Source organism: Agelaius phoeniceus, chromosome 3 (genome assembly GCF_051311805.1).
Source record: "Agelaius phoeniceus isolate bAgePho1 chromosome 3, bAgePho1.hap1, whole genome shotgun sequence".
Lineage (NCBI taxonomy): Eukaryota > Metazoa > Chordata > Aves > Passeriformes > Icteridae > Agelaius > Agelaius phoeniceus.
Window position 1 is genome coordinate 7,064,868 of NC_135267.1, and position 18,665 is coordinate 7,083,532.

At 41.1% G+C, this 18,665-nt stretch overlaps 2 protein-coding genes across 6 annotated transcripts in view; one reads left to right on the forward strand and one right to left on the reverse strand.

Moving 5' to 3' along the window:
* Window positions 1-2,496: 2,496 nt before the first annotated feature.
* On the reverse strand, window positions 2,497-16,507 carry QRSL1 (glutaminyl-tRNA amidotransferase subunit QRSL1). Of its 2 annotated transcripts, none has more exons than XM_054629381.2 (11): window positions 16,208-16,507; window positions 15,844-16,003; window positions 14,591-14,689; window positions 13,479-13,575; window positions 11,605-11,781; window positions 9,189-9,364; window positions 8,973-9,085; window positions 7,214-7,406; window positions 6,700-6,817; window positions 3,425-3,630; window positions 2,497-2,959 (listed from the first exon to the last, which is right to left on the reverse strand). In XM_054629381.2, exons 1-11 carry the CDS (start codon window positions 16,505-16,507, stop codon window positions 2,748-2,750), a joined length of 1,851 nt encoding a protein of 616 aa, XP_054485356.2. In that variant the 3' UTR covers window positions 2,497-2,747. The 2 variants fall into 2 exon arrangements, 1 of the variants encoding a protein (XP_054485356.2); XR_013181724.1 differs by having other exon boundaries at window positions 2,825-2,959; window positions 3,357-3,630.
* Window positions 16,498-18,665, forward strand: part of RTN4IP1 (reticulon 4 interacting protein 1) — a 44,149-nt gene continuing 41,981 nt past the window's right edge. For all 4 annotated transcript variants that reach the window (XR_013181725.1, XM_077176526.1, XM_077176527.1 and 1 more), the window contains exons 1-2: window positions 16,498-16,744; window positions 17,934-18,085. Coding sequence is in view for 3 of the 4 variants with exons in the window: in XM_077176526.1 (XP_077032641.1) it covers window positions 16,498-16,744; window positions 17,934-18,085 (399 nt within the window). In the remaining variant the exon portion in view is untranslated. The remainder of the gene's footprint in view (window positions 16,745-17,933; window positions 18,086-18,665) is intronic.

The following is an 18,665-nucleotide window of genomic DNA, read 5'->3' on the forward strand; positions in this document are numbered from 1 at the left end:
CTCCAGACCTTCCTGCTCCTTGGAATTCCTGTGCTTCTGTAACAAGGGGTTTGGGGAGTCTAATTATCTGGCATAGCAATTTTTCTGTTCATATTTCTGGAGCTGTGACTTGGCACTGGCAGCAGCTGCACAAAGCTCTGCTCACAACTACAATACCTATAGGTAGGCTGGGGTGGAAAGCTCCTTTGGGAACTGCTGGGGGCTCCAGAGTCAGCTACCAGTTTTTCTGATATGAAGACAGCAGAAGTCTCTTACCTACTCTCCTGCAGTGTAAGGAACTCTAGCAGCTTGACCAAACTGGTTCCTAAGTTCTTCCCTCTGATTTGATGAAATTCCAGCTTTAGAAAGGGGAGGGCAGAAAGAGCATATAGACATACAGTCCCCAGAAATGCAAACCAGCTAGGAGTGGGAGGAGGACAGAAACCTTGTTGGGACTGCTGTGAATCTGATAGCCCAGAAATTTAGGCATCTACCCAGGAGTTTGTTTTTTAAGTCTCTGCAATTGTTAATTCAACTGCTAACATAGTTATAAATGCCAGGCAGAATGGGAGTCTGGCTGGTTGGTTGGTACCTCTCCCACTGTGTATTTCCCCACACAGCTGTTGTATGCTCAGAAATCTGTCAGCAGCAGAAACTGTGGAGGGCCTGTGTCAGAACAGGTCATTGCTGTGATCTTCTGAATGCTCCTTTAGAGGGTTCTGCAGACTGGAATTGAGCCCCACTTCAAAAAAAGGTAGTGCAGATACAGGGATCCTCCACCTACCTTTCCTCTAACTGCTTGGAGTTGCTCCTCTAATTGTATGGAGTAGGGATCTATGCCTTGATCCAGTTTTCCCACCAGGTATCTCTTTACATCAGAGGAAGTTTTAAGAGAAAGACTGCCAAGCATAAGCAGTGATCTTCCAGTAGGTCAGAAGTCAGTCTAGAATGAATCTCCAAGGGAAAGCACAGTCCTCAAGCTTGTTCTCTTCTGCAACACTCCAAGGTGCTTCAAGTCTCTCCAGGAATGCTCTGCACAGCCAGGATTTTATCTCAAACTCTGGCCCAAAGACACTGACCTTTACTTTCAGAAACAGCAAGTGGTAGGCCTGGGTTTGGGATGTGCACATCAAAGAGCAACTATTTAAAGTATATATCCAGGTACAGCAACTTGGATAACCTCACTGAGAGCTCTGCTCAGCAAGGGCTGTAAGACTCTCCTGCATGAGTACAGCACACCTAAATTACTGAACAAGACATTAATGAAAATATTGTATTAGGATTCTCAGTTCATCATTACCCACTAACAGAAAAAGCAAGTTCCCTAAAGACTGTTCCATGGAAAGTTCTATGTTCTATTCAGCTTTTTAAATGTGGGGTTTTTAGTTATGTACCATTTTAATTGTGTAGGAAAAGTATTGAAAAAGCTCACTTTGGCATATGGAAAAATCACCAATTCATCTGCAATTTTTAGAAATAAGGTTTTTCTTTTTTATATTAGTGACAATATGGTATATGACAAGATGTAATTTTGTAAGATTCTTTATGTTGCCATAGGGGATTCCACCTCAGTAATTTTTCTCCCTCTATACCTTTTCCATCTCTGCATACTGTAGGCTATGATTGAAAGTAAACGTGATGCAAAACATCTACAGACTTCATCCTTCATGTTTTTAACTATCAAGAAACAGAAACTACAACATTTGAAACAGGTGAAGAGTTGTTTAGTAAGTCTTCCAGTCTACATGATGACAGTTTGGAAATTCAGTTTGAATTACTATTGTGTTGAATGACTGTCCATGGAATAGATGGCATTATTCCCACACTGAGCAAGATCTCTTTCTTAGCAAGTATTTAAGTGTTGATTATAAAGAACAGTGATGAAGGAAGAAGAAAATAACTACTCAAGTACTACTACTACTACACATCTTTCCCCAGAAGATATCTGGAATTCATCATTCTTACACAGATATAACCAACAGAACATATGCATGATTTGTAAACCCAGAGGTTATTTTTACCTTCTGCACAAGTTAACTAGAAGTAGGGAACATTTTGGTTTTTAAAATGAACTAACATTTCCATATCTTGGATTCTGATAAAAAAGGGATCTAAATGCAGGTGTGATTTAGCTTTCTCACAATGGCCTTAATAATCATCACATAAGAGATGTGTAGTGTGGCATTAGGGATAGGATTGAATGCTGAACTTTTTAGTGCTGGGTTGGACTTGATCTTAAGTCTTTTCTAATCTAAAGGATTCTATGGTTCTAAGTTATTCCCTTGTTTCCCTCTGTATTTAACTCTTGGTAAACAGATCCTTGATACCTTTGTTCCAACAGAGCTTGTCTGGTTGTTGCCTTTACAAAAGTCTACACTCCAGAAGGAAACCAAGCCCTTTGGCCTTCTTGGCCACCTGGGCAACTCTGAAGTTTTCAACAACAGCTCAGTCTAGTTCTTTAATTGGTCAGATACCTTACACACCCTATAGGGATTAAAAAAATCAGCTTCACAGGCATAACATACACAATTTCAACTTGGTATTTTTAATATCAGTAAGAAATGTTGCTTAATAACATGGTAATGTTTACTTCATGATTCACTTTGCCTTAATTACACTGTAACAAGCTGTCGTGATTCCATCGTGCATTACTGCATAACACCTTCTTAGAACAGATTATTACTTCTGTGAAACACAATTAACTGCAGAAATTAGTTTCTTGACCATCCCCACATCTGTCTTGCTCTAGCTGACTAGCAAGTCCCAGGCTATGAAAAAGAAGCAGATTTCTGATGCTGAAAGACATCACTGTCATGCCTCTTTACTTCTTCTAGTTGAATCACTGGGAATTGTACTTGTTTTTCAAACCATTTGGCTACAGTGAGAAGCTGCTTTTCCTGGAATGAACGTCCAATGAACTGAAGCCCAACTGGCAAGCCTCTCTCTGAAAGAGCTGTAGGAACACTTATGGCTGGCAGTCCTGGAAGAAAAAAAAAAATACACATGCAAAGACCTACTATAAACCTTAGAGTAATTTCTGTATCAATTTTAAGAGAACCAGAAAAATAGAGAAAAAAGACTAGCTAAAATAATTTGATTCAACGAAATGAATGCTAGATGATCACAAGAAATTAATTAGAGAGATTTAAGAGGTCAGCATCCTCTGAAAAAGATAATCAGCTCTCCTTAGGAGAGATTTCTGTCTCTGGAACAGATTCATCTTACCTGCAGCCCACACTCAGCTCCAAGGTACCCTACTTTAAAATCTGGTCATACATTTTTAAGCGTTTATTAAAACTGTCCTTAGACCCAGTTGTCACTGTAGGACTTAGGACATGGGGATGAAGTATCTTGATTCTAAAGAGAAGGTTAAATACCTAAAGGGACTGGACTTTCAAAATGATGAGGCAGGGGAAGATGTAGTTGAGTTCCTGCCCCTAGTCACCTGCCATGTTTGCAGCCTGTGTCAGGATGTCATCTTGAGCACTGCGGGTCCTGTTGTCCTCCTGGATGAATTCTGTGTAAGGTGCAGCATCACTCAGAGTGGTGGGAGTGAGTAAAATATCAACACCGCTCCTGAAAACCTTCACAAAGTCGTTGGCAATGAGACGTCTCACTTTCTGGGCCTTGACAAAGTACTTCTCATAGTTCCTAGAAAGGAATAGGGACGTAAAGGCCTGACACTTTAATTCCCAAAATACAGAACTTTATTTCTTAGTTACTGTGGAAAAGACAAGCCCAGTAATCCTTTTGGACAAAATTTTAACTGACGCTGGAAGCTTAGTCACCACACATGTGTTTATGCTCTCATAGCAGAGGAGCTGCCAGAGAAGGAAGAGATGAGGGCATACAGCTGAAGGAAGCTGAAGGAAAAACAAAACCCTACCTTAAAATAATTAACTAAAAATCAAAACACTTTTATGACCATTTGGAAACTAAATAAACATTGAATTTCACAGAACCATGGAAAATTCTTAGTTGGAAGGGACCCATCAAGATAATGGAGTCCAACTCCTGGCCCTGTGCAGGACACCCCAAGAACCACACAATGCGCCTGAGAGCACAACTCAGACTGGCTTGGTGCTGTGATCACTTCCCTGGGGAGTCTGTTCCAATGCTCAATCGCCTTCTGGGTGAAAAGCTGGTATCTAACCTAATTTCACTGTAGGGCAGCACAGCAAAGTCTAGAAAACACAGAACTACACATGTCTGAAAAATAGGAATTAACCATTTAGGATTCAATCCAGCAAGATACTTGAAGCAAATGAAAAAGTCCCATCATCTGTGGACAACTCCAAATGGATTTAAAACTATGTATGAGGTTGTAGTATTCTTCTCTGTAGAAGAACTTATCTTCATCCATTTTTCCCCCCTCAAGTAAACATGTGATCTATGGATTTCTGTCTTTACACAACTCTGAAGCAGAAACACATTAATCAACTTTATGTCTATCATTCCTTTTAACCACATATACTGAACTGGTAAATATGGAATTTTAAATTCAGAGAAGTTCAGTTTCAAAAGTAACTGTCATCTAAACCCTCATCGATTTGGGAAAGAAAAAAAAAGTAAAGTAAAATAAAAATGGAGTGGTGTATTATCAACTGCTACATGCCAGAGTGTTTACAGATAAAACAACTACAACTGCCTAAATCCCATTTTGTTAGAGTAATCTAAAGATTTAAGATTCCAAGAAACAGCAATAAAAATTGTTATAATCAATGAACAGATTCAAGTCAGTAAGTTATACAATGGGAATTAGACCTTTTTCTACAATCACTTCAGAAATCCACCTAGCTGTCAACTTGATAAAGTCCCTAAGTGCCACATCTACATATCTTTTAAATATCTTCAGGGATGGGGAGTTCACCACTTCCCTTGACAGCCCTTACAGAGAAGACATTTTCCCCAATATCTAATGTAAACCTCACAGGGTGCAATATAAGGCTGTTTCCTCACATGTTACCTGGGAGAAGACACTGACTCCCACTCACCACAACCTCTTTTCAAGTAGCTGTAGTGAGAGTGATAAGGTCTCTCCTTTTCTCCAGGCTAAACATCCCCATCTCCCCCAGCCACCCCTTGTAAGACTTGTGCTCCAGACCCTTCACCAGCTCTGCTGTCCTTCTCTGGACACACTCTGGCACCTCCATGTCCTTCTTGTTGTGAGTGGCCCAAAAGTGAACACAGGATTTGAGGCATGGCCTCACCAATGCTGAGTACAGGGGGACAATCCCTGTCCTGGTCCTGGTGGCCACACTGTTGCTGATACAGGCTGAGATTCCATTGGCCTTCTTGGCCACCTGGGCACAGCTGGCTCATGTTCAGCTGCTGTTGACCAGCACCCCCAGGTCCTTTTCCCCTGGGTGGTTTTCCAGCCCCTCTGCCCCAGCCCTTAGTGCTGCCTGGGGCTGTTGTGACCCAAGGGCAGGACCTGGCCCTGCAGAACCTCACACCATTGGCCCCAGCCTGGCCTGTCCAGATCCCTCTGCAGAGCCTTCCTGCCCTCCTGCAGATCAACACTACCACTCCAACTGGAGCTGTCTGCAAACTTGCTGAGGGAGGACTCTATCCCCTTGTCCATCCCATCTCTAAAGATGTTAAACAGAACTTCCCTAACAATCACCTAGTCATTTTAAAACTTTGAAAAGCAGGTAAAATAAGCTGTAAAAGGCAACATTTGCAAGAGACACAGATGGGTTTTCTCTACTACTTGTTCTAAGAATGCTTTCTGAACCCTGCACTCTGTTCTTCAAAAGTAATTTACTGTGGAACAGGAACACAACTCTCCTGTTCCATCTGGGTGGAAGCTAATTGTGTATTCCTTCACAGAAGAGTTAACTATGTGAATTTTAAAGCAGCCTCAGGAAAGCTGATCTGGAGAGCTGTAAGCAGAGGGAGCACACTTGGCAGGAGTGTCGGCATTCCATAAAAGCTGGTTGTTACAGACTGACTGACAACATTCCTGTCTCTGAGAGCAATCAGAAGTCACATCTGATGAATACTCTTGCTGACAGAGCTCTTTCAAAGCAAGTGCACTACAGAGACTAATTACATGCCTAATATTTTTGTTAGTATCTGAACAAATTCAGACAAAGAGGAAAAGCACATTTACTAACATAAATTAGGACTGCTGGATAAGGGTTGAAAACTAAAACCATAAAATCGATCCATGCACTAGCTTCTCTACGTGAGCTGGGTAAAACCCTGACTTCTGTAAGGACTTCAGTCCAATACTTCTGCCAATGCTTCTCTTTCCCTGTACACTGAGACAGAGAGCTGCAGTTAATTTAATTGCTATGTGTCTGGCTTTCTCTAGAAGATCTCACTAAAATGTACCAGCAGTTTTTCTATGCAGTTTTAATGAAATTAACAGCTACAGAACTTCTAACACTAAGACAGTAAAGACTTCAGTATGATTTCAATGTCATACCACAGGGTAGATTTCTGCCTAATTTAACTAATGGATGCCAATAATGCTCTGGTAGGGGAAAAAAATCACTAAATTGTTCTACTTATTTAATTTAGGACACTCACTGGTAAGACTCTGGGAAAACATTTTTGTTCATTATTAAGAGGCATTATAGAGCTAAAGCAATAATAAAAATACAAAGAGCTACTAGAGTAAGAGCAATTTCTTCATCGTGATAAGCAGTTAATCACCATTTGCTCAAAAATTCATTAACATGGAAAAGCTGAATTTCAAGAAGTTCTGCTTACTGTTTCAACAAGAAGTAGTTTCCTGACAGAATCCTTCCTCTTACAACATCATTGAAGCCTTCTCTCCGTGTTGCAGCATACATACTTTCAGTGGAATCCTTCACGTCAGAACGATGTCCTGGAAAGAAAAGGCATTCTGGGTGTTAATACTTCTTGTAATCCTTAAGATTTAATAATGTCATAGTAGTAGAATAGGTCACTGTTTGCTGCAGCCTGACATGCTACTACTCTGGAAAAACAACAAAACACATTCCTGTTTTATTATGGAAATACTAAACCAGATTTTGAGCCCAGACACTGATATGCCTAGTAGTGAAATATATAATGTATTTATTTACACATTTTTGTCTGCAGAAGGTTTTTTGCTATATTCCATCTTGGAGAAATAGTATCAACCATCCAACCATGAAAAGAAAATCTATGAAAAACACTTTTTAGTCTATGAATAACACTTTTACATGGCATCCAGCAATGTTTCTACTGTCTGAGAAAAAAGTTCTTTCAAAGGCCTTACCATATTCCAATCCATCAAACCTGGCCATATTTGATGCCACTTCTGCAGTGCACAGCACATGATAGCAGACAATTGAGTAAGGAGTGTGTGGTAGGCTCACTTCAACCACTTTAGCACCTGCATTCTTAAACAGGTCAGCAGCCTTTGACCAGAGAGCCAGAATTTCACTAGACAGCCCTGGTGCATGATATTCCTTAGAGGAAAAACAAGAACAGGAGTTATTTTACATACTGGTTTACTTCTAATAGCAACTAAAACACAAATACTCCTTGCTAAAAATACATTGAAACCATTATCTTGCCACTATATGATTTAAAGTACCCATAAAAATTTTTTTGCATCTACTAAATCCTATACAATGAAGGGGTATTAAATTAACAGGATTGAATCTTCTTAAGAGTATTATATTCATCCCAGCAGGATTGACATATGTATCACAGATCATGGAATTTCAGAAGTTTCTTCTGAAAGAGTAATTGCCCAGCTATTCCCTTATTTATCTATCAAGACTAAACTGTACTGCTCTGCAGTCACAGGTACAAATTCTTCAGGTCTAAATCCTAAAACTAGGGCTGTTAGCCCCTGTTGTTAAAGCTTACAATGTTATCAGTGGCAACTGGCACACCTTGGTGAAACAAATAAAACCACCCACCAAAGAAGAACTACAATCAAGGGGTTGGGAGAGACTTAGAGTAGCTACTTTCCTATTTCACAGACAAATTATAGATATTATATTAAAATTCCCTGGCTTTAAAGATACTTGCTTTAGTTCTAAACCATAATATCAGGGTCATAATACTGTCTGATTTCTGAGTAGCTATGACCCATGTTTAATGTATGCATGTATCTGTTTAGAATAACCTGTAGCAGTAGAAAAAACTGTCCAAAAGATAGGAAAAATTAACCAACATCACAATTTTAGATTTATCAAGATTGAAACAGTATGCAGCTGATCAATTTTCCAGGCACGTAATTTTTCCATTTCACAGATTGTGAATAATCAGTCAGTGGACATCTCTGCTTACCAAATTAAAACTTTTGCTATGCCTTTTCTAGCTTAGGTTCCAATGCTGAGAATACAATTAATAAACGTTATTTACATTGTCTCTTTGAAGGCAGAGCCTTTATTAAATTAAAAAAAGGCTCAAGTCCCAAACTTTGTTCCTAAATTTCAAACAAACATGATTGAATTGCATACATCAGATGCCAAATTACAGATGTCTTTCAGTTCTTATTAGGATTCTGCAAATCACAGCTCCTTGTGCCATTCAATTGCCTTTAAAATTCTGCTCTATATTAACACAGTGGTATTTAGGCAAGGATCCCAAAGCTCTGCACAAACCAATACCAAGCTCACTGCGTGGGAAGGCACCAAGAGCAACTTGTTCGAGGTTACAGAGTAGACTAAGGAAAGGGCAACAGAGAGAACCAAGAACTGAAGTTCCCCATTTCCCCTAAGTTCCTGACAGTGCTTCCTACCACAATGACAACATGTTTTAGGTGATGCATTACTGTATGCTTACTCCAAATTGCCTGGACAGGCAACAGAGCAAACACATACTGTTCTTTTCCAGGAGCTGCTTTTACTGTCTTCACTGTTTCCAATCATGGGAGACTAGGAGGTGGTGGCCTAGTATAGGCCAAGTATATATACTATATATACAAGTATATACTTGTCTATACTAGACAAGTATTTTTTTGTTATGTGTCTTTTATTTGTTCTTCCTGTCCATAACTGTTAACAGGATTTAAATGTTACCTTTGGAATTCCAATTGAAAGCTTGCTGACATCAGTCAAGTTAGGTAGTTCAAACGGTTTAAAGTCATCCTGAATTGTGGTAGAGTCCTTAGGATCATGTCCAGCAAGTGAACCTGAAAAAGACACCAAATGTGAAGACCAGGAAAAAGTTAGTTAGTTAGGATTCAGTCTGTTTTGAGGAAATGTTGTAAACAAAGGTGTATGACAGAGTAATACCTAACAAAACTGCTGCATCATCCACACATCTGGTTAAGATTCCTGGCACATCCATGGAGTTCACTAGAGGAATGAGACCATGGCGAGAGATCAGTCCATATGTTGGCTTTAAACCTACAACACCACAGTGAGCAGCAGGGTTTCGGGTAGATCCTCCTGTGTCTGACCCTAAGGCTCTATGGTTTCAAAAGGATCATCATTAGTAAGAGAATTCAGAACATTTCCAAATCATAAGAACGTGTGGCTTTGAGATGCATGGATTTAAAACTGTAAATTCTTCCAGACCACAAGTCATAATCACACAGCCTAAATTCCAGTCTGCTCTCTATGTCTATTTTTCATTTGTTCTCTGATTTTTCTTAGGGTCTCTGAATTTGCCATTAGGAGAGTCCAGTTCTCTTCACAAAGAAAAGGCAGATAGGTAGAATTCAGACCATCTGAAAATGGCCCCAAATATCTTTTTCTGCCTTCCCTGCCCCAATACTGTGGTCTGTTCCAATACTCTGGACTCCAACTGGCACATCTGATTTAGGGAACAATTTTCAACACTTGTATCTTATTTATTGGGTAACCAATGCACCATGAATCAGCATTTTCCAGGATAAAAAGGAAGAATGACACTTCTTGCCCCTAACAAGAGGGCATACTTTGGAAAGATGTTTTTCCTGTTTCCAAATCTACAAAGATTGATCAGAACTCCCAGTTTACATTAGCTTAGGTACAATTAAAACACAGTATATTATTATCATTATTATTATGTTGAATTCCTCTTTCCTTATCCACAACTGAAACCTTGTTCTTTCTAAATTGAAACTTTTATTTCAAAAACTGTATTGCAATGAAACATGTTGTTCTCTTGTTTTTAATAAATTTAACTCAAGCAGCATTAAAAAGACAAAGCAGTTTTCATTCAAATCTTTGCCAAAACCAATTTAAACTCCAGAAATAGGTATAATTTTTATTGAAGTGAGTATATGGCTTTTCCCATAGCCATTTGTTTATGAGATGGCTGAACCAATTCAACTGACTTTCCTGAAGTGGAATTTTTTCCAAAGCATTTGTGTTGATGTAAAACATCCTCAATTTTATAGCATTTTTGGACATCCAAATCCCAAACTGAAAATGTAAAGACTGGCAGCATTCCTGGTGCTTGAAAGACACTAATAGGATGGATATACAATAGGTTATATGCAATAAAATAGCTGGACAAAAAAATCTCCCTGATCTGACAATGTGCTGAGCAGTGCAAAATGGAAGCCCAGCAACATAGGAAAAGGTGCCAGACCCTCTCAGGATCAGCCCATTCTGGCTCAGGATGAGAACCAGCAGTCCTTGGGAATGGCTGCACTGAGTTCAATTTCAACAGTATTAAAATGTTGAGTAAGTTACATCCCAGTAAAGGGCAAGGATAAGAAGAGATATATAACTTTAAAAAGTAATTTAAAGAGTTGTAATCAACGTTAGCAAGAATATTTTAACAACAAAATAGATGCTTGTAATGTAGTCTATGGGCAAATAAGGATAAAGTAACTAAAGAGCATTTTTAAACACCTTCCAATTAAGAGCAGAATTGAAATAATCTTCTATAAAACATGTTCCGACATGTAGCTCTAAAAATTGCCATAAAATGCAAGGTGTAAAGGTTTGTGATCAGTTTTAACAGTCAGATGGAGAAGACAGTATAGACAACTGACTTGCTAAACAGTGTGTTGATATTCCATGCAGTTAGTAATTACTATTGAAAAAAAAAGGTCCAGTTTGTTTAAATTTCTTTAGGAAAAAACTCCAAACAACCATAAACACACACTTGCCTAAAAAAACACCCCAACACTAAAATTGTTTTCTAAGTTAAAAACACGGAACTCCGTAAGTATCTATGTAGTAAGTACTCTGTACTCTTTTGTTAAATAAGAGATTTGAAAGTTTTTAGGTCCCAAATCTCATGTACTATTACATAACTGTGCTATAAAGACAAAGGAGCAGAGGAAAGATTATTATACTGTTACAAATTGAGGGATCTCTTAATTTGCTGAATTATATTTTCAGTGTGTATTTGTGTAATGCAATTAGGGAGGAAGAGGATGCGTCACAAACCCCTTAAGACTTTTTAAGAGATTATGTGAGAATAAAACTGTCACTCCCTTACTGCCATCATAATTTTATATATATTTCACAAAGTGCAAAGTGGTCATACCACTGAATAATGCCTGAAATGAGTAAATCTAAATTTGCCTGCATGGATTAATTCTGGCTTCATGATATGCCACGAGTAACCTAGGGATGCTGAAATAAATTTTTGCATGCCAGTGCCAATAACCCTCCTATTTCCTACTAGCTTATGAGAAAATTATAAAATTAAAACACTCCAAAAATATTTTGAGACATTTAGGGAAAGACAATTTTAAAAGCCTCTTACGCAAAACATGTGAAAGACGACACAGCAGCCGCGCTGCCTCCTGAGCTCCCTCCTGTTATTACCCAGTTTGACTCTTCATCTTCAGAATGGGATTTTGGGACAGACTTTTCCTTGTACTGTTTTGAATAACTCCAGGGATTTCTGACTGGTCCAAACACTCCATCCGTGCTCCCAGAACTGAGATAGTCAGACAGGACAAATACAGACAGAAGTGACAAATGACACAGTTGTATTCCTCAATTTAATTTTTTAGATCCAATTCCTCATCATGCTTGCAAATTCAATTTCCACACAAGAAGACTGGTGTATGTAAATCCTTAAGCAGTCAACTTCTACAACATTATATACAAAATTCATAGCTGTTCATCAGTTCCTGACACAGAACCTGAACTGGTACCTCTTTCTAACTTCTGCTAATGCCACTGAAACGAACAGAGTCACAAAGACCTAAAACTGATTTAAGATATGTAACAGTACAGGAGCATATCTCTTTCAAAACCAAGGTATTCTGTTTTTCCAGCCCTGTATTTGACACAAGATCACTGTTGTGAGGAAAAACATGCTGCTAGAGGTGGAGAAAAGCTCCACAATACCAGGAACACACATTTCTCTGAAATGCCACACTATTATTCACTCTGTAGCCCTCTGCAGAGACCACAGTTCACTGGTTCAGAATGCCAGACTGGCTTCTCAGAAACTGGTTTCAGCCAGCTTGTGTCACCTAGGTGTGAGCTGACACCAGAAGCAGGGGCAGGGCATACTTTCCTCCTTCCTCAGGCCCTCTACCCCATGCTCCCCCTGACTGCCAGGTGCCAGTGTTACCAGCTGTATCATCAGACAGAACAGGCAGCTCACAGCAGTCAAAAACAAATCTTATTGAGACATCACTACTTTAGAGCTGGATCTGCTCCCTGATCAAGAGATCACGCAAACACACAGACCAGAATGAGAAACCAGTATTGGGATAAGCTCTTTAGGAGAATCCTGTGCTTTAATGAACTTAGACCAGCTGTAATACTGCATTATCAGGTTTCTCCCCAGCTTTTTGCCTGCTCTTCCTCTGAGGAATAGCTTTTTACATAAAAATTACTTTATTCAAAACAATATTGTCCAAGCACTTCCACCCCATCCATGTGAATTTCCAATCAAACCTTGGACTCTGGTTTTCAGTGTAATAAAACCAAAATACAGCATTTACTGTTTTTCACAGGTAACTAAATCCCAGAGATTCCCTTCCAAACCTGGCAGTAATTCCCATCCCTAACAGCCCAATGCCATTCTCTGCTACAGCTTGGCTGCCTTCACTGATTTGCAGAAGAATCAATTTGTAGGAGCATTTTTCAATGTGCTCCTGACAAAAAGTCACCACCATTAGCTTAGGCAACTTAAAAGCCTTGCCCTCGATTAGCCTGTGTGCAGCAAATCAGGGAGTACCCATACAAATCATCCCAGTGGCCAGATGGCAGAGGCAGTGGCTGCCACTGGGGGCACGATTACAATTACCTAAGGGCAAAAAGCCATCAGTAAGGAGAGAGGAAAAAGCAGCAATTAACTGTGTTGTAACCAATTCTATAAACACACTACTGAATCTACGAGAAGGCCACTTGTCCTTGGCCTTCTGCAAAAGCTGGACTGCTTCCTGCCTCTCAAGCACACTTGAACACTATGTTCACAAAACTCAGCGTCTGTATCATTTACACAACACTACAAAGGCTCAGGGAAAAGTTCATGCAGCTCTGTGTACCCTTCCAGTAAGTATTCATTGTTGTCTTGCCTCACAGAAAGGAGTTAAGGATTACAGGTAGATTGGAACAGATGGTATGTAAGCTATTTTATGTAAAATCAACACATTAAAAATCATAAACATCACTCACCCCATTGCAAATTCATCTAGGTTTGTTTTACCTAAAAGCACAGCTCCCTGATCCAGTAACTTCTGAACTACTGTAGCATTGTAAGGAGAAATATAACCTGAAAACAATCAAAACAATTAAGAGCAACTGGTGAGATGCAAGTTATTTTTACAAGTAGCTACTCTGAACATTTTGATGCTGTCATTACCACTCAGACTTTACATAAAGATGAGAACTAGACCTCAAATGGTAACCAATTCACTTCATGAATGATAACAGGGGCTTCTTCACTCCCACTTTCATCAGGAACAAGGACATCACTCCTAATACTCATTGCAATCAATCACATGAATGTGCTTTAAGGAATGCGCTTTAAAGCACATGAGAATGTGCTTTAAGGAAAAGCATCTCAGGTAATATAACAACTTTTACAACAGTGAAGTCATATTTTGTTTATTCTGCTATTAAAAAAAACCACAATCAAATCAGAGGTCTGCTAATTTACTTCAACTATCTTCCACAAGGATTAATATAAAGTTTTACTTTGTGCAGAATAAAACAGATATAAGAAATGTTTCCTACTTTTGTTTTTACTATAAAAACACTGTAATGCCTGAAAATGTTCATGAACTGTTAATAAAAACAATGAGTTTAGGAAAGAAAAAAATTTCCTTAAAAGCATTATAGAATGTGATTGCATGTTGGGATTGTTAACATCTGCCTTTACTACAGCCATATCAAAAACCTATTTAAGTCACCAATTATAAACAGACCAACAACAACAAAATAGGACTGTCTTTGGATTTCACTAGACAGAACAGTACTGGCTGCTCTCCTCTAGACCTAAAACCAATGTGAAGGAAAACGAGAATTTTGGAACTATTTTATTGTAGTGTATAGGTTTTTATTATAAATGTTGTTAAATGCATACAAATATAAAGAGATAACATGCTTAGAAGAAGGAAAAGATCCATCTGTAATACCAGATGAACTGGCTAGTGAAACTGGATAAATGTATTTCCTCAAATGACACCAGCTCATTTTTTGAAAATACTTGGATTTCTGGAAGACTCCAGTCCATAAACCCTCCAAAGAGCAAAATATCTGTTTCTATTTTAAAAGCTTTACTGTACCTTTTAGCATGTTTGATGCACATGTTGTCTCAATGCCAGCTGTATTAAAGTTGTCTTTTACAGCAATAGGAATTCCATCTAGAATGCCCAGTGGCTGACCTACAATGAAATGATTGTAAAACAACAGAAATTAAAGCAAAATGTGCCCTACATATGTTCTCATCGATTACTGATTATTTTACATGTCCCTTTGGGTGGTTTTGAAAGCAAGATTGCTTTCCACTTGGCATTTGATGGTTGTCTGTTACATTTTCAAGAACCACCTTCCATTCCAACTCAAGCATTGAGCACTCTGCCCAAACCAGACCTCGTGTCTAAGCCCTCCACCTGCTTTCATCCAGGCTGGCTGTCCCAATGGAGTGCATTCCAATGTCACCACACAGTGCTTATTGCAGCCATAGGTGCTACTAAATCCACCCTATCACTAGGCTTGGAGCCATGAACTCTGCCTACCTGACATACACAGTAGATTAATTACTGAAACAGAGAAAATCTTTCCCAAGTAATTGATTATCCACCATCAGAAAAAACCCCAGAACCAACAAATACCACAAAAAAAAAAAAACAAAACAAAACAAAAAAAAAACAACCCAAAACCTAAATGGCCTACATTAGGAAGCAAAACAACCTGACAATTTTATTGAGCTGTCAGAGGACAGCAAGTGTCACACATGAAGGAAAACATGTACTCTACTAGGTGAAATTTACCTTTCCTGCCTTTCTTGAAACACAAAGGAAAACAAGGATGGCCATCTTCTAAATGCTGCATGTAACAGGACTGAAAGCTGTTCTGTTCTCCAATTACTAACTGCAATTAATAAAGCTACATTATTTTAATTTACATTCTTAATTAAAAACTCGATAGGTTGTGCTAGCTGTTTGCCTATCCCAGTCTGGAGGCCTGTGAATGACCACTGCATTTGCCTATTCATCGCAGCTGTTGGCTACATATTCCAAATGAACTGCTGAGGGAAAGAAGCAGCAGACACCAAGCAGCAGTGCTGTCCAAGAGGCACAGAGCCTATTTAACCTGCAGTGCCTCGTTTGGTCCAGGTTTTCCTTCTGTTTTTTTGGCCTAAATACTCTCCTGAGTGCCAAGTGTATACCCACGGAAATCTCAAGTGTGAGCTTCATCTCCCAAGAGTCAAACAAGCCAAGACATCCCCTTTAAAAAGCAAAGGTGCTTCGTCTAACACAGACAGCTCCTCCTCAGCAGCTTCTTAAGGACTGACATTAGTTACAAACCAACATACCTCTTTTATATCTTTCCTCTGATTCTTCAGCCTGCTTCAAAGCGGTCTCTTCCGCTACGGTGATGTATGCATTCAGAAACTTGGTGCTTTTGATGAGGGCCAGGCATCGCTGGCAGAGCTCCGTGGGAGCGACTCGTCCTTCCTTCAACGCCGCCGACACCTGGGAGCGCAGCCCGTCGTTCAGGGCAGCCGGCTGCCAGAGGCCGCGCCGGGGCGGAACGGGAAGAAAGCGCCATCCCCGCTGGGGGAAGGAGCGCACGGGAAGCGCTCTCCCGGGCCGCCCCGGGGAAGGGGAACGCGAGGGTCACCTTGCGAACCCGCCCCGCTCCTCGGCATCCCCGGCAGGCGGACAGACCCCACTCACCTGGCGGAGAGAGGCGCGCAGCATGGCTCTCCCTGCCCGTCGCCGCCTCCTCACGCCCGCCGAGCGACCCCTCTCCTTACCCCGGCGCGGCGGCCGCGCGCCGCCATCTTGCCGCAACACCCCGCGGCACCATTGGCAGGGCGGCCAAGAAGGCGGCCGCCCATTGGCTGCGGGGGCCGCTGGGCTGAGCGCTGTGGGGCGAAGGAGCGCCCCGGCCCGATCCCGATCCTTATCCCGATCCCGAACCCGATCGCGAACCTGGGGCCCGGCCCGGCCCGGCTGCCCTGGCCATGCTGTCATGGGGAGCGGCGGGCGGGCGGGCGCTGCGCTGGGCGAACGGGCGGGTACCGGCCCGCGGCTTCCGCGCCTCTCCGCGGGCGCGGATCGCCATGCCCAGCTGGGTCATAGACCGGTACGGCAGCAACGAGGTGCTGCGCTTCACCAGGGAGATGATGTTCCCCATCATACACTTCCCGAACGAGGTCATCATTAAGGTTCACGCTGCGAGCCTGAACCCCATCGACCTCAGCATGAGAAGTAAGTGCCGAGCCCGAGCAGCCGCGGCCGGGCTGCCGGGATGGCAGGGACTGTGCTGGGGCTGCGGCTCCGGTGACCCGAGCGGTGCCCGGGCACCGGCCTGGCCCGGCAGTGTCCAGGGCTGCCTCAACACACGTGTTTCCCCGAGCCCTGTGGAAATCCGCCGCCTCTTGGAAACTCCACTTTTTTTCAGGTTCTCGGGGAAGAACGATACAAAAAGCCACTGACAAGAGTGTGCGCGTGTGTGTTGAGAGGGTGAACTTTCAATTGAGCGATTGTGGTGCTGCTCTCTTGACCGAGATACGCCCGGCCAAGGAGCAGCATTCCCCCTAAGTGATGCTGGATTTTCCCATCTCCTGGAGGTGAATGGGGCTGCAGGCCCAAGTTCTGCCAAGTCGGCTTGCCACGACCTAAGGCAAACCGTGGTGTTCATTGCCATGCCCATCCTAAACTGGCATCTGGAGACGTGCTGTCATCCCGCCCGGGAAATCTGGCTCTTTCACTGCCCGGCTCTTTGTATTTGACACATTTAATTAGGTTTTTTCCCCCAGTTTCTGTGTTTGAAACATGAGAAGGAAGTTGTGGTAGTAGTATTAGTATTAGTAGTAGTAGTCGTAGTAGTACCTTGTATTTCCTGTGTAGAAGTGCTTGCATATTGACTCAGATTCAGTAGAACAAGCAAATGTATCTGTAGGAAGCCTGCTGATCCAGCTGTAATCTGTGCTTTGGGTCTCTAAAAATGAATTTTAAAAAATCTTTGAATATAGTTGGGGGTTTAGTGATGGGACATTTCCTATCTGAGGATTCCTGGTAAGACACTTTCTGGCATGATAGGGCCCCTAGGTGGACTTTTCCAAACAATTGAGTGGGTATACACGCCCAAATGCAGGCTCTTTTTAGGCTGAGCACTGTTATTAGTTGGGTAATTCTGAGACTTCACCGCCTTTGTCTGTTGCTTACTAAATAAAAGTCCAGGTTACTCATCTTAGGAGCTATGCCTTGTTATTTTTTACACTTGCTCTTTATCTCTAAAATCTGTAAAAGTGTGAAATATTGCAGATTTTTTGCATGCTTTAGTTATAACAGAAATGAGGCACGTTATGGATAGCTGGTGCTTTCTAATTGGAATTGCACAGTTAATAAATGAGCACTCAGTGTGGTATGTTGTGGTTGATTCCATGTTTTGCAGGTGGTTATGGTGCAACTGCATTAAATATGAAGCGGGATCCCCTGAAACTCAAAACCGGCGAGACTGAATTTCCTCTAACGCTCGGTCGAGATGTCTCTGGTGTGGTTATGGAATGTGGACTGGGTGTGTCTTATTTCAAACCTGGAGATGAGGTGATACCAACAATCTCTTATTTTATTTCTTTTTTCCAAAATGTACACTTAAAATATACTATGAAATGTTCAGCATTCATTCTCCTCATAATTATTTTTTTAATGCTGTTGCACTCTTAATAAGGCCTATCTGGCAGTAAATTCCTAGAGTACTTCCTTCCCTTCATTTTTTTCTGTGAAAAACATGGTCTCATGGTCTTTCAGAGACTTGCTTCTGCAAGTTAACGTCCCTTCTGGGTTTTAGTTTTTGGACCATTGCAGCAGTAGCAAGAGTGGAATTTGTTTGTTTATAAGTGCACACTCAAAAGTGCCACTTTGTTTTTAATTGAAGGTAGAATTCTAACAAGAAGGGATTTGTTTTTATTTTTCTTGAGTAGCTTGGAGTAGGAACTTTGGCTTAACCCAAGAAGCACTTCATGGGTGCCCACAGAAATACTGATACTGTTTGCTTTCACCTTCACCAGTTGCTTTCACATTTCATCAGTTTTAGCATAGCAAATCGTGATTCTGCACCATCCTCACCCCTCTAATCTGGGCTTTCCTGGCATGGGAGTAGTTTGGGGGGAGTTGAAAAATTATG

What these genes read in the sequence shown, in the direction of transcription:
- QRSL1 (XM_054629381.2), bottom strand. Translation starts at nt 16,507, where the DNA reads ATGACAGCATGGCCAGGGCAGCCGGGCCGGGCCGGGCCCCAGGTTCGC. An exon ending in TGATGCAGCAGTTTTGTTAG is followed by an intron (nt 9,086 to 9,188) that starts GTATTACTCTGT and finishes TGTCTTTTTCAG; the next exon opens with GTTCACTTGCTGGACATGAT. An exon ending in AACTACTTCTTGTTGAAACA is followed by an intron (nt 3,631 to 6,699) that starts GTAAGCAGAACT and finishes ATTCCTTTCTAG; the next exon opens with GAACTATGAGAAGTACTTTG.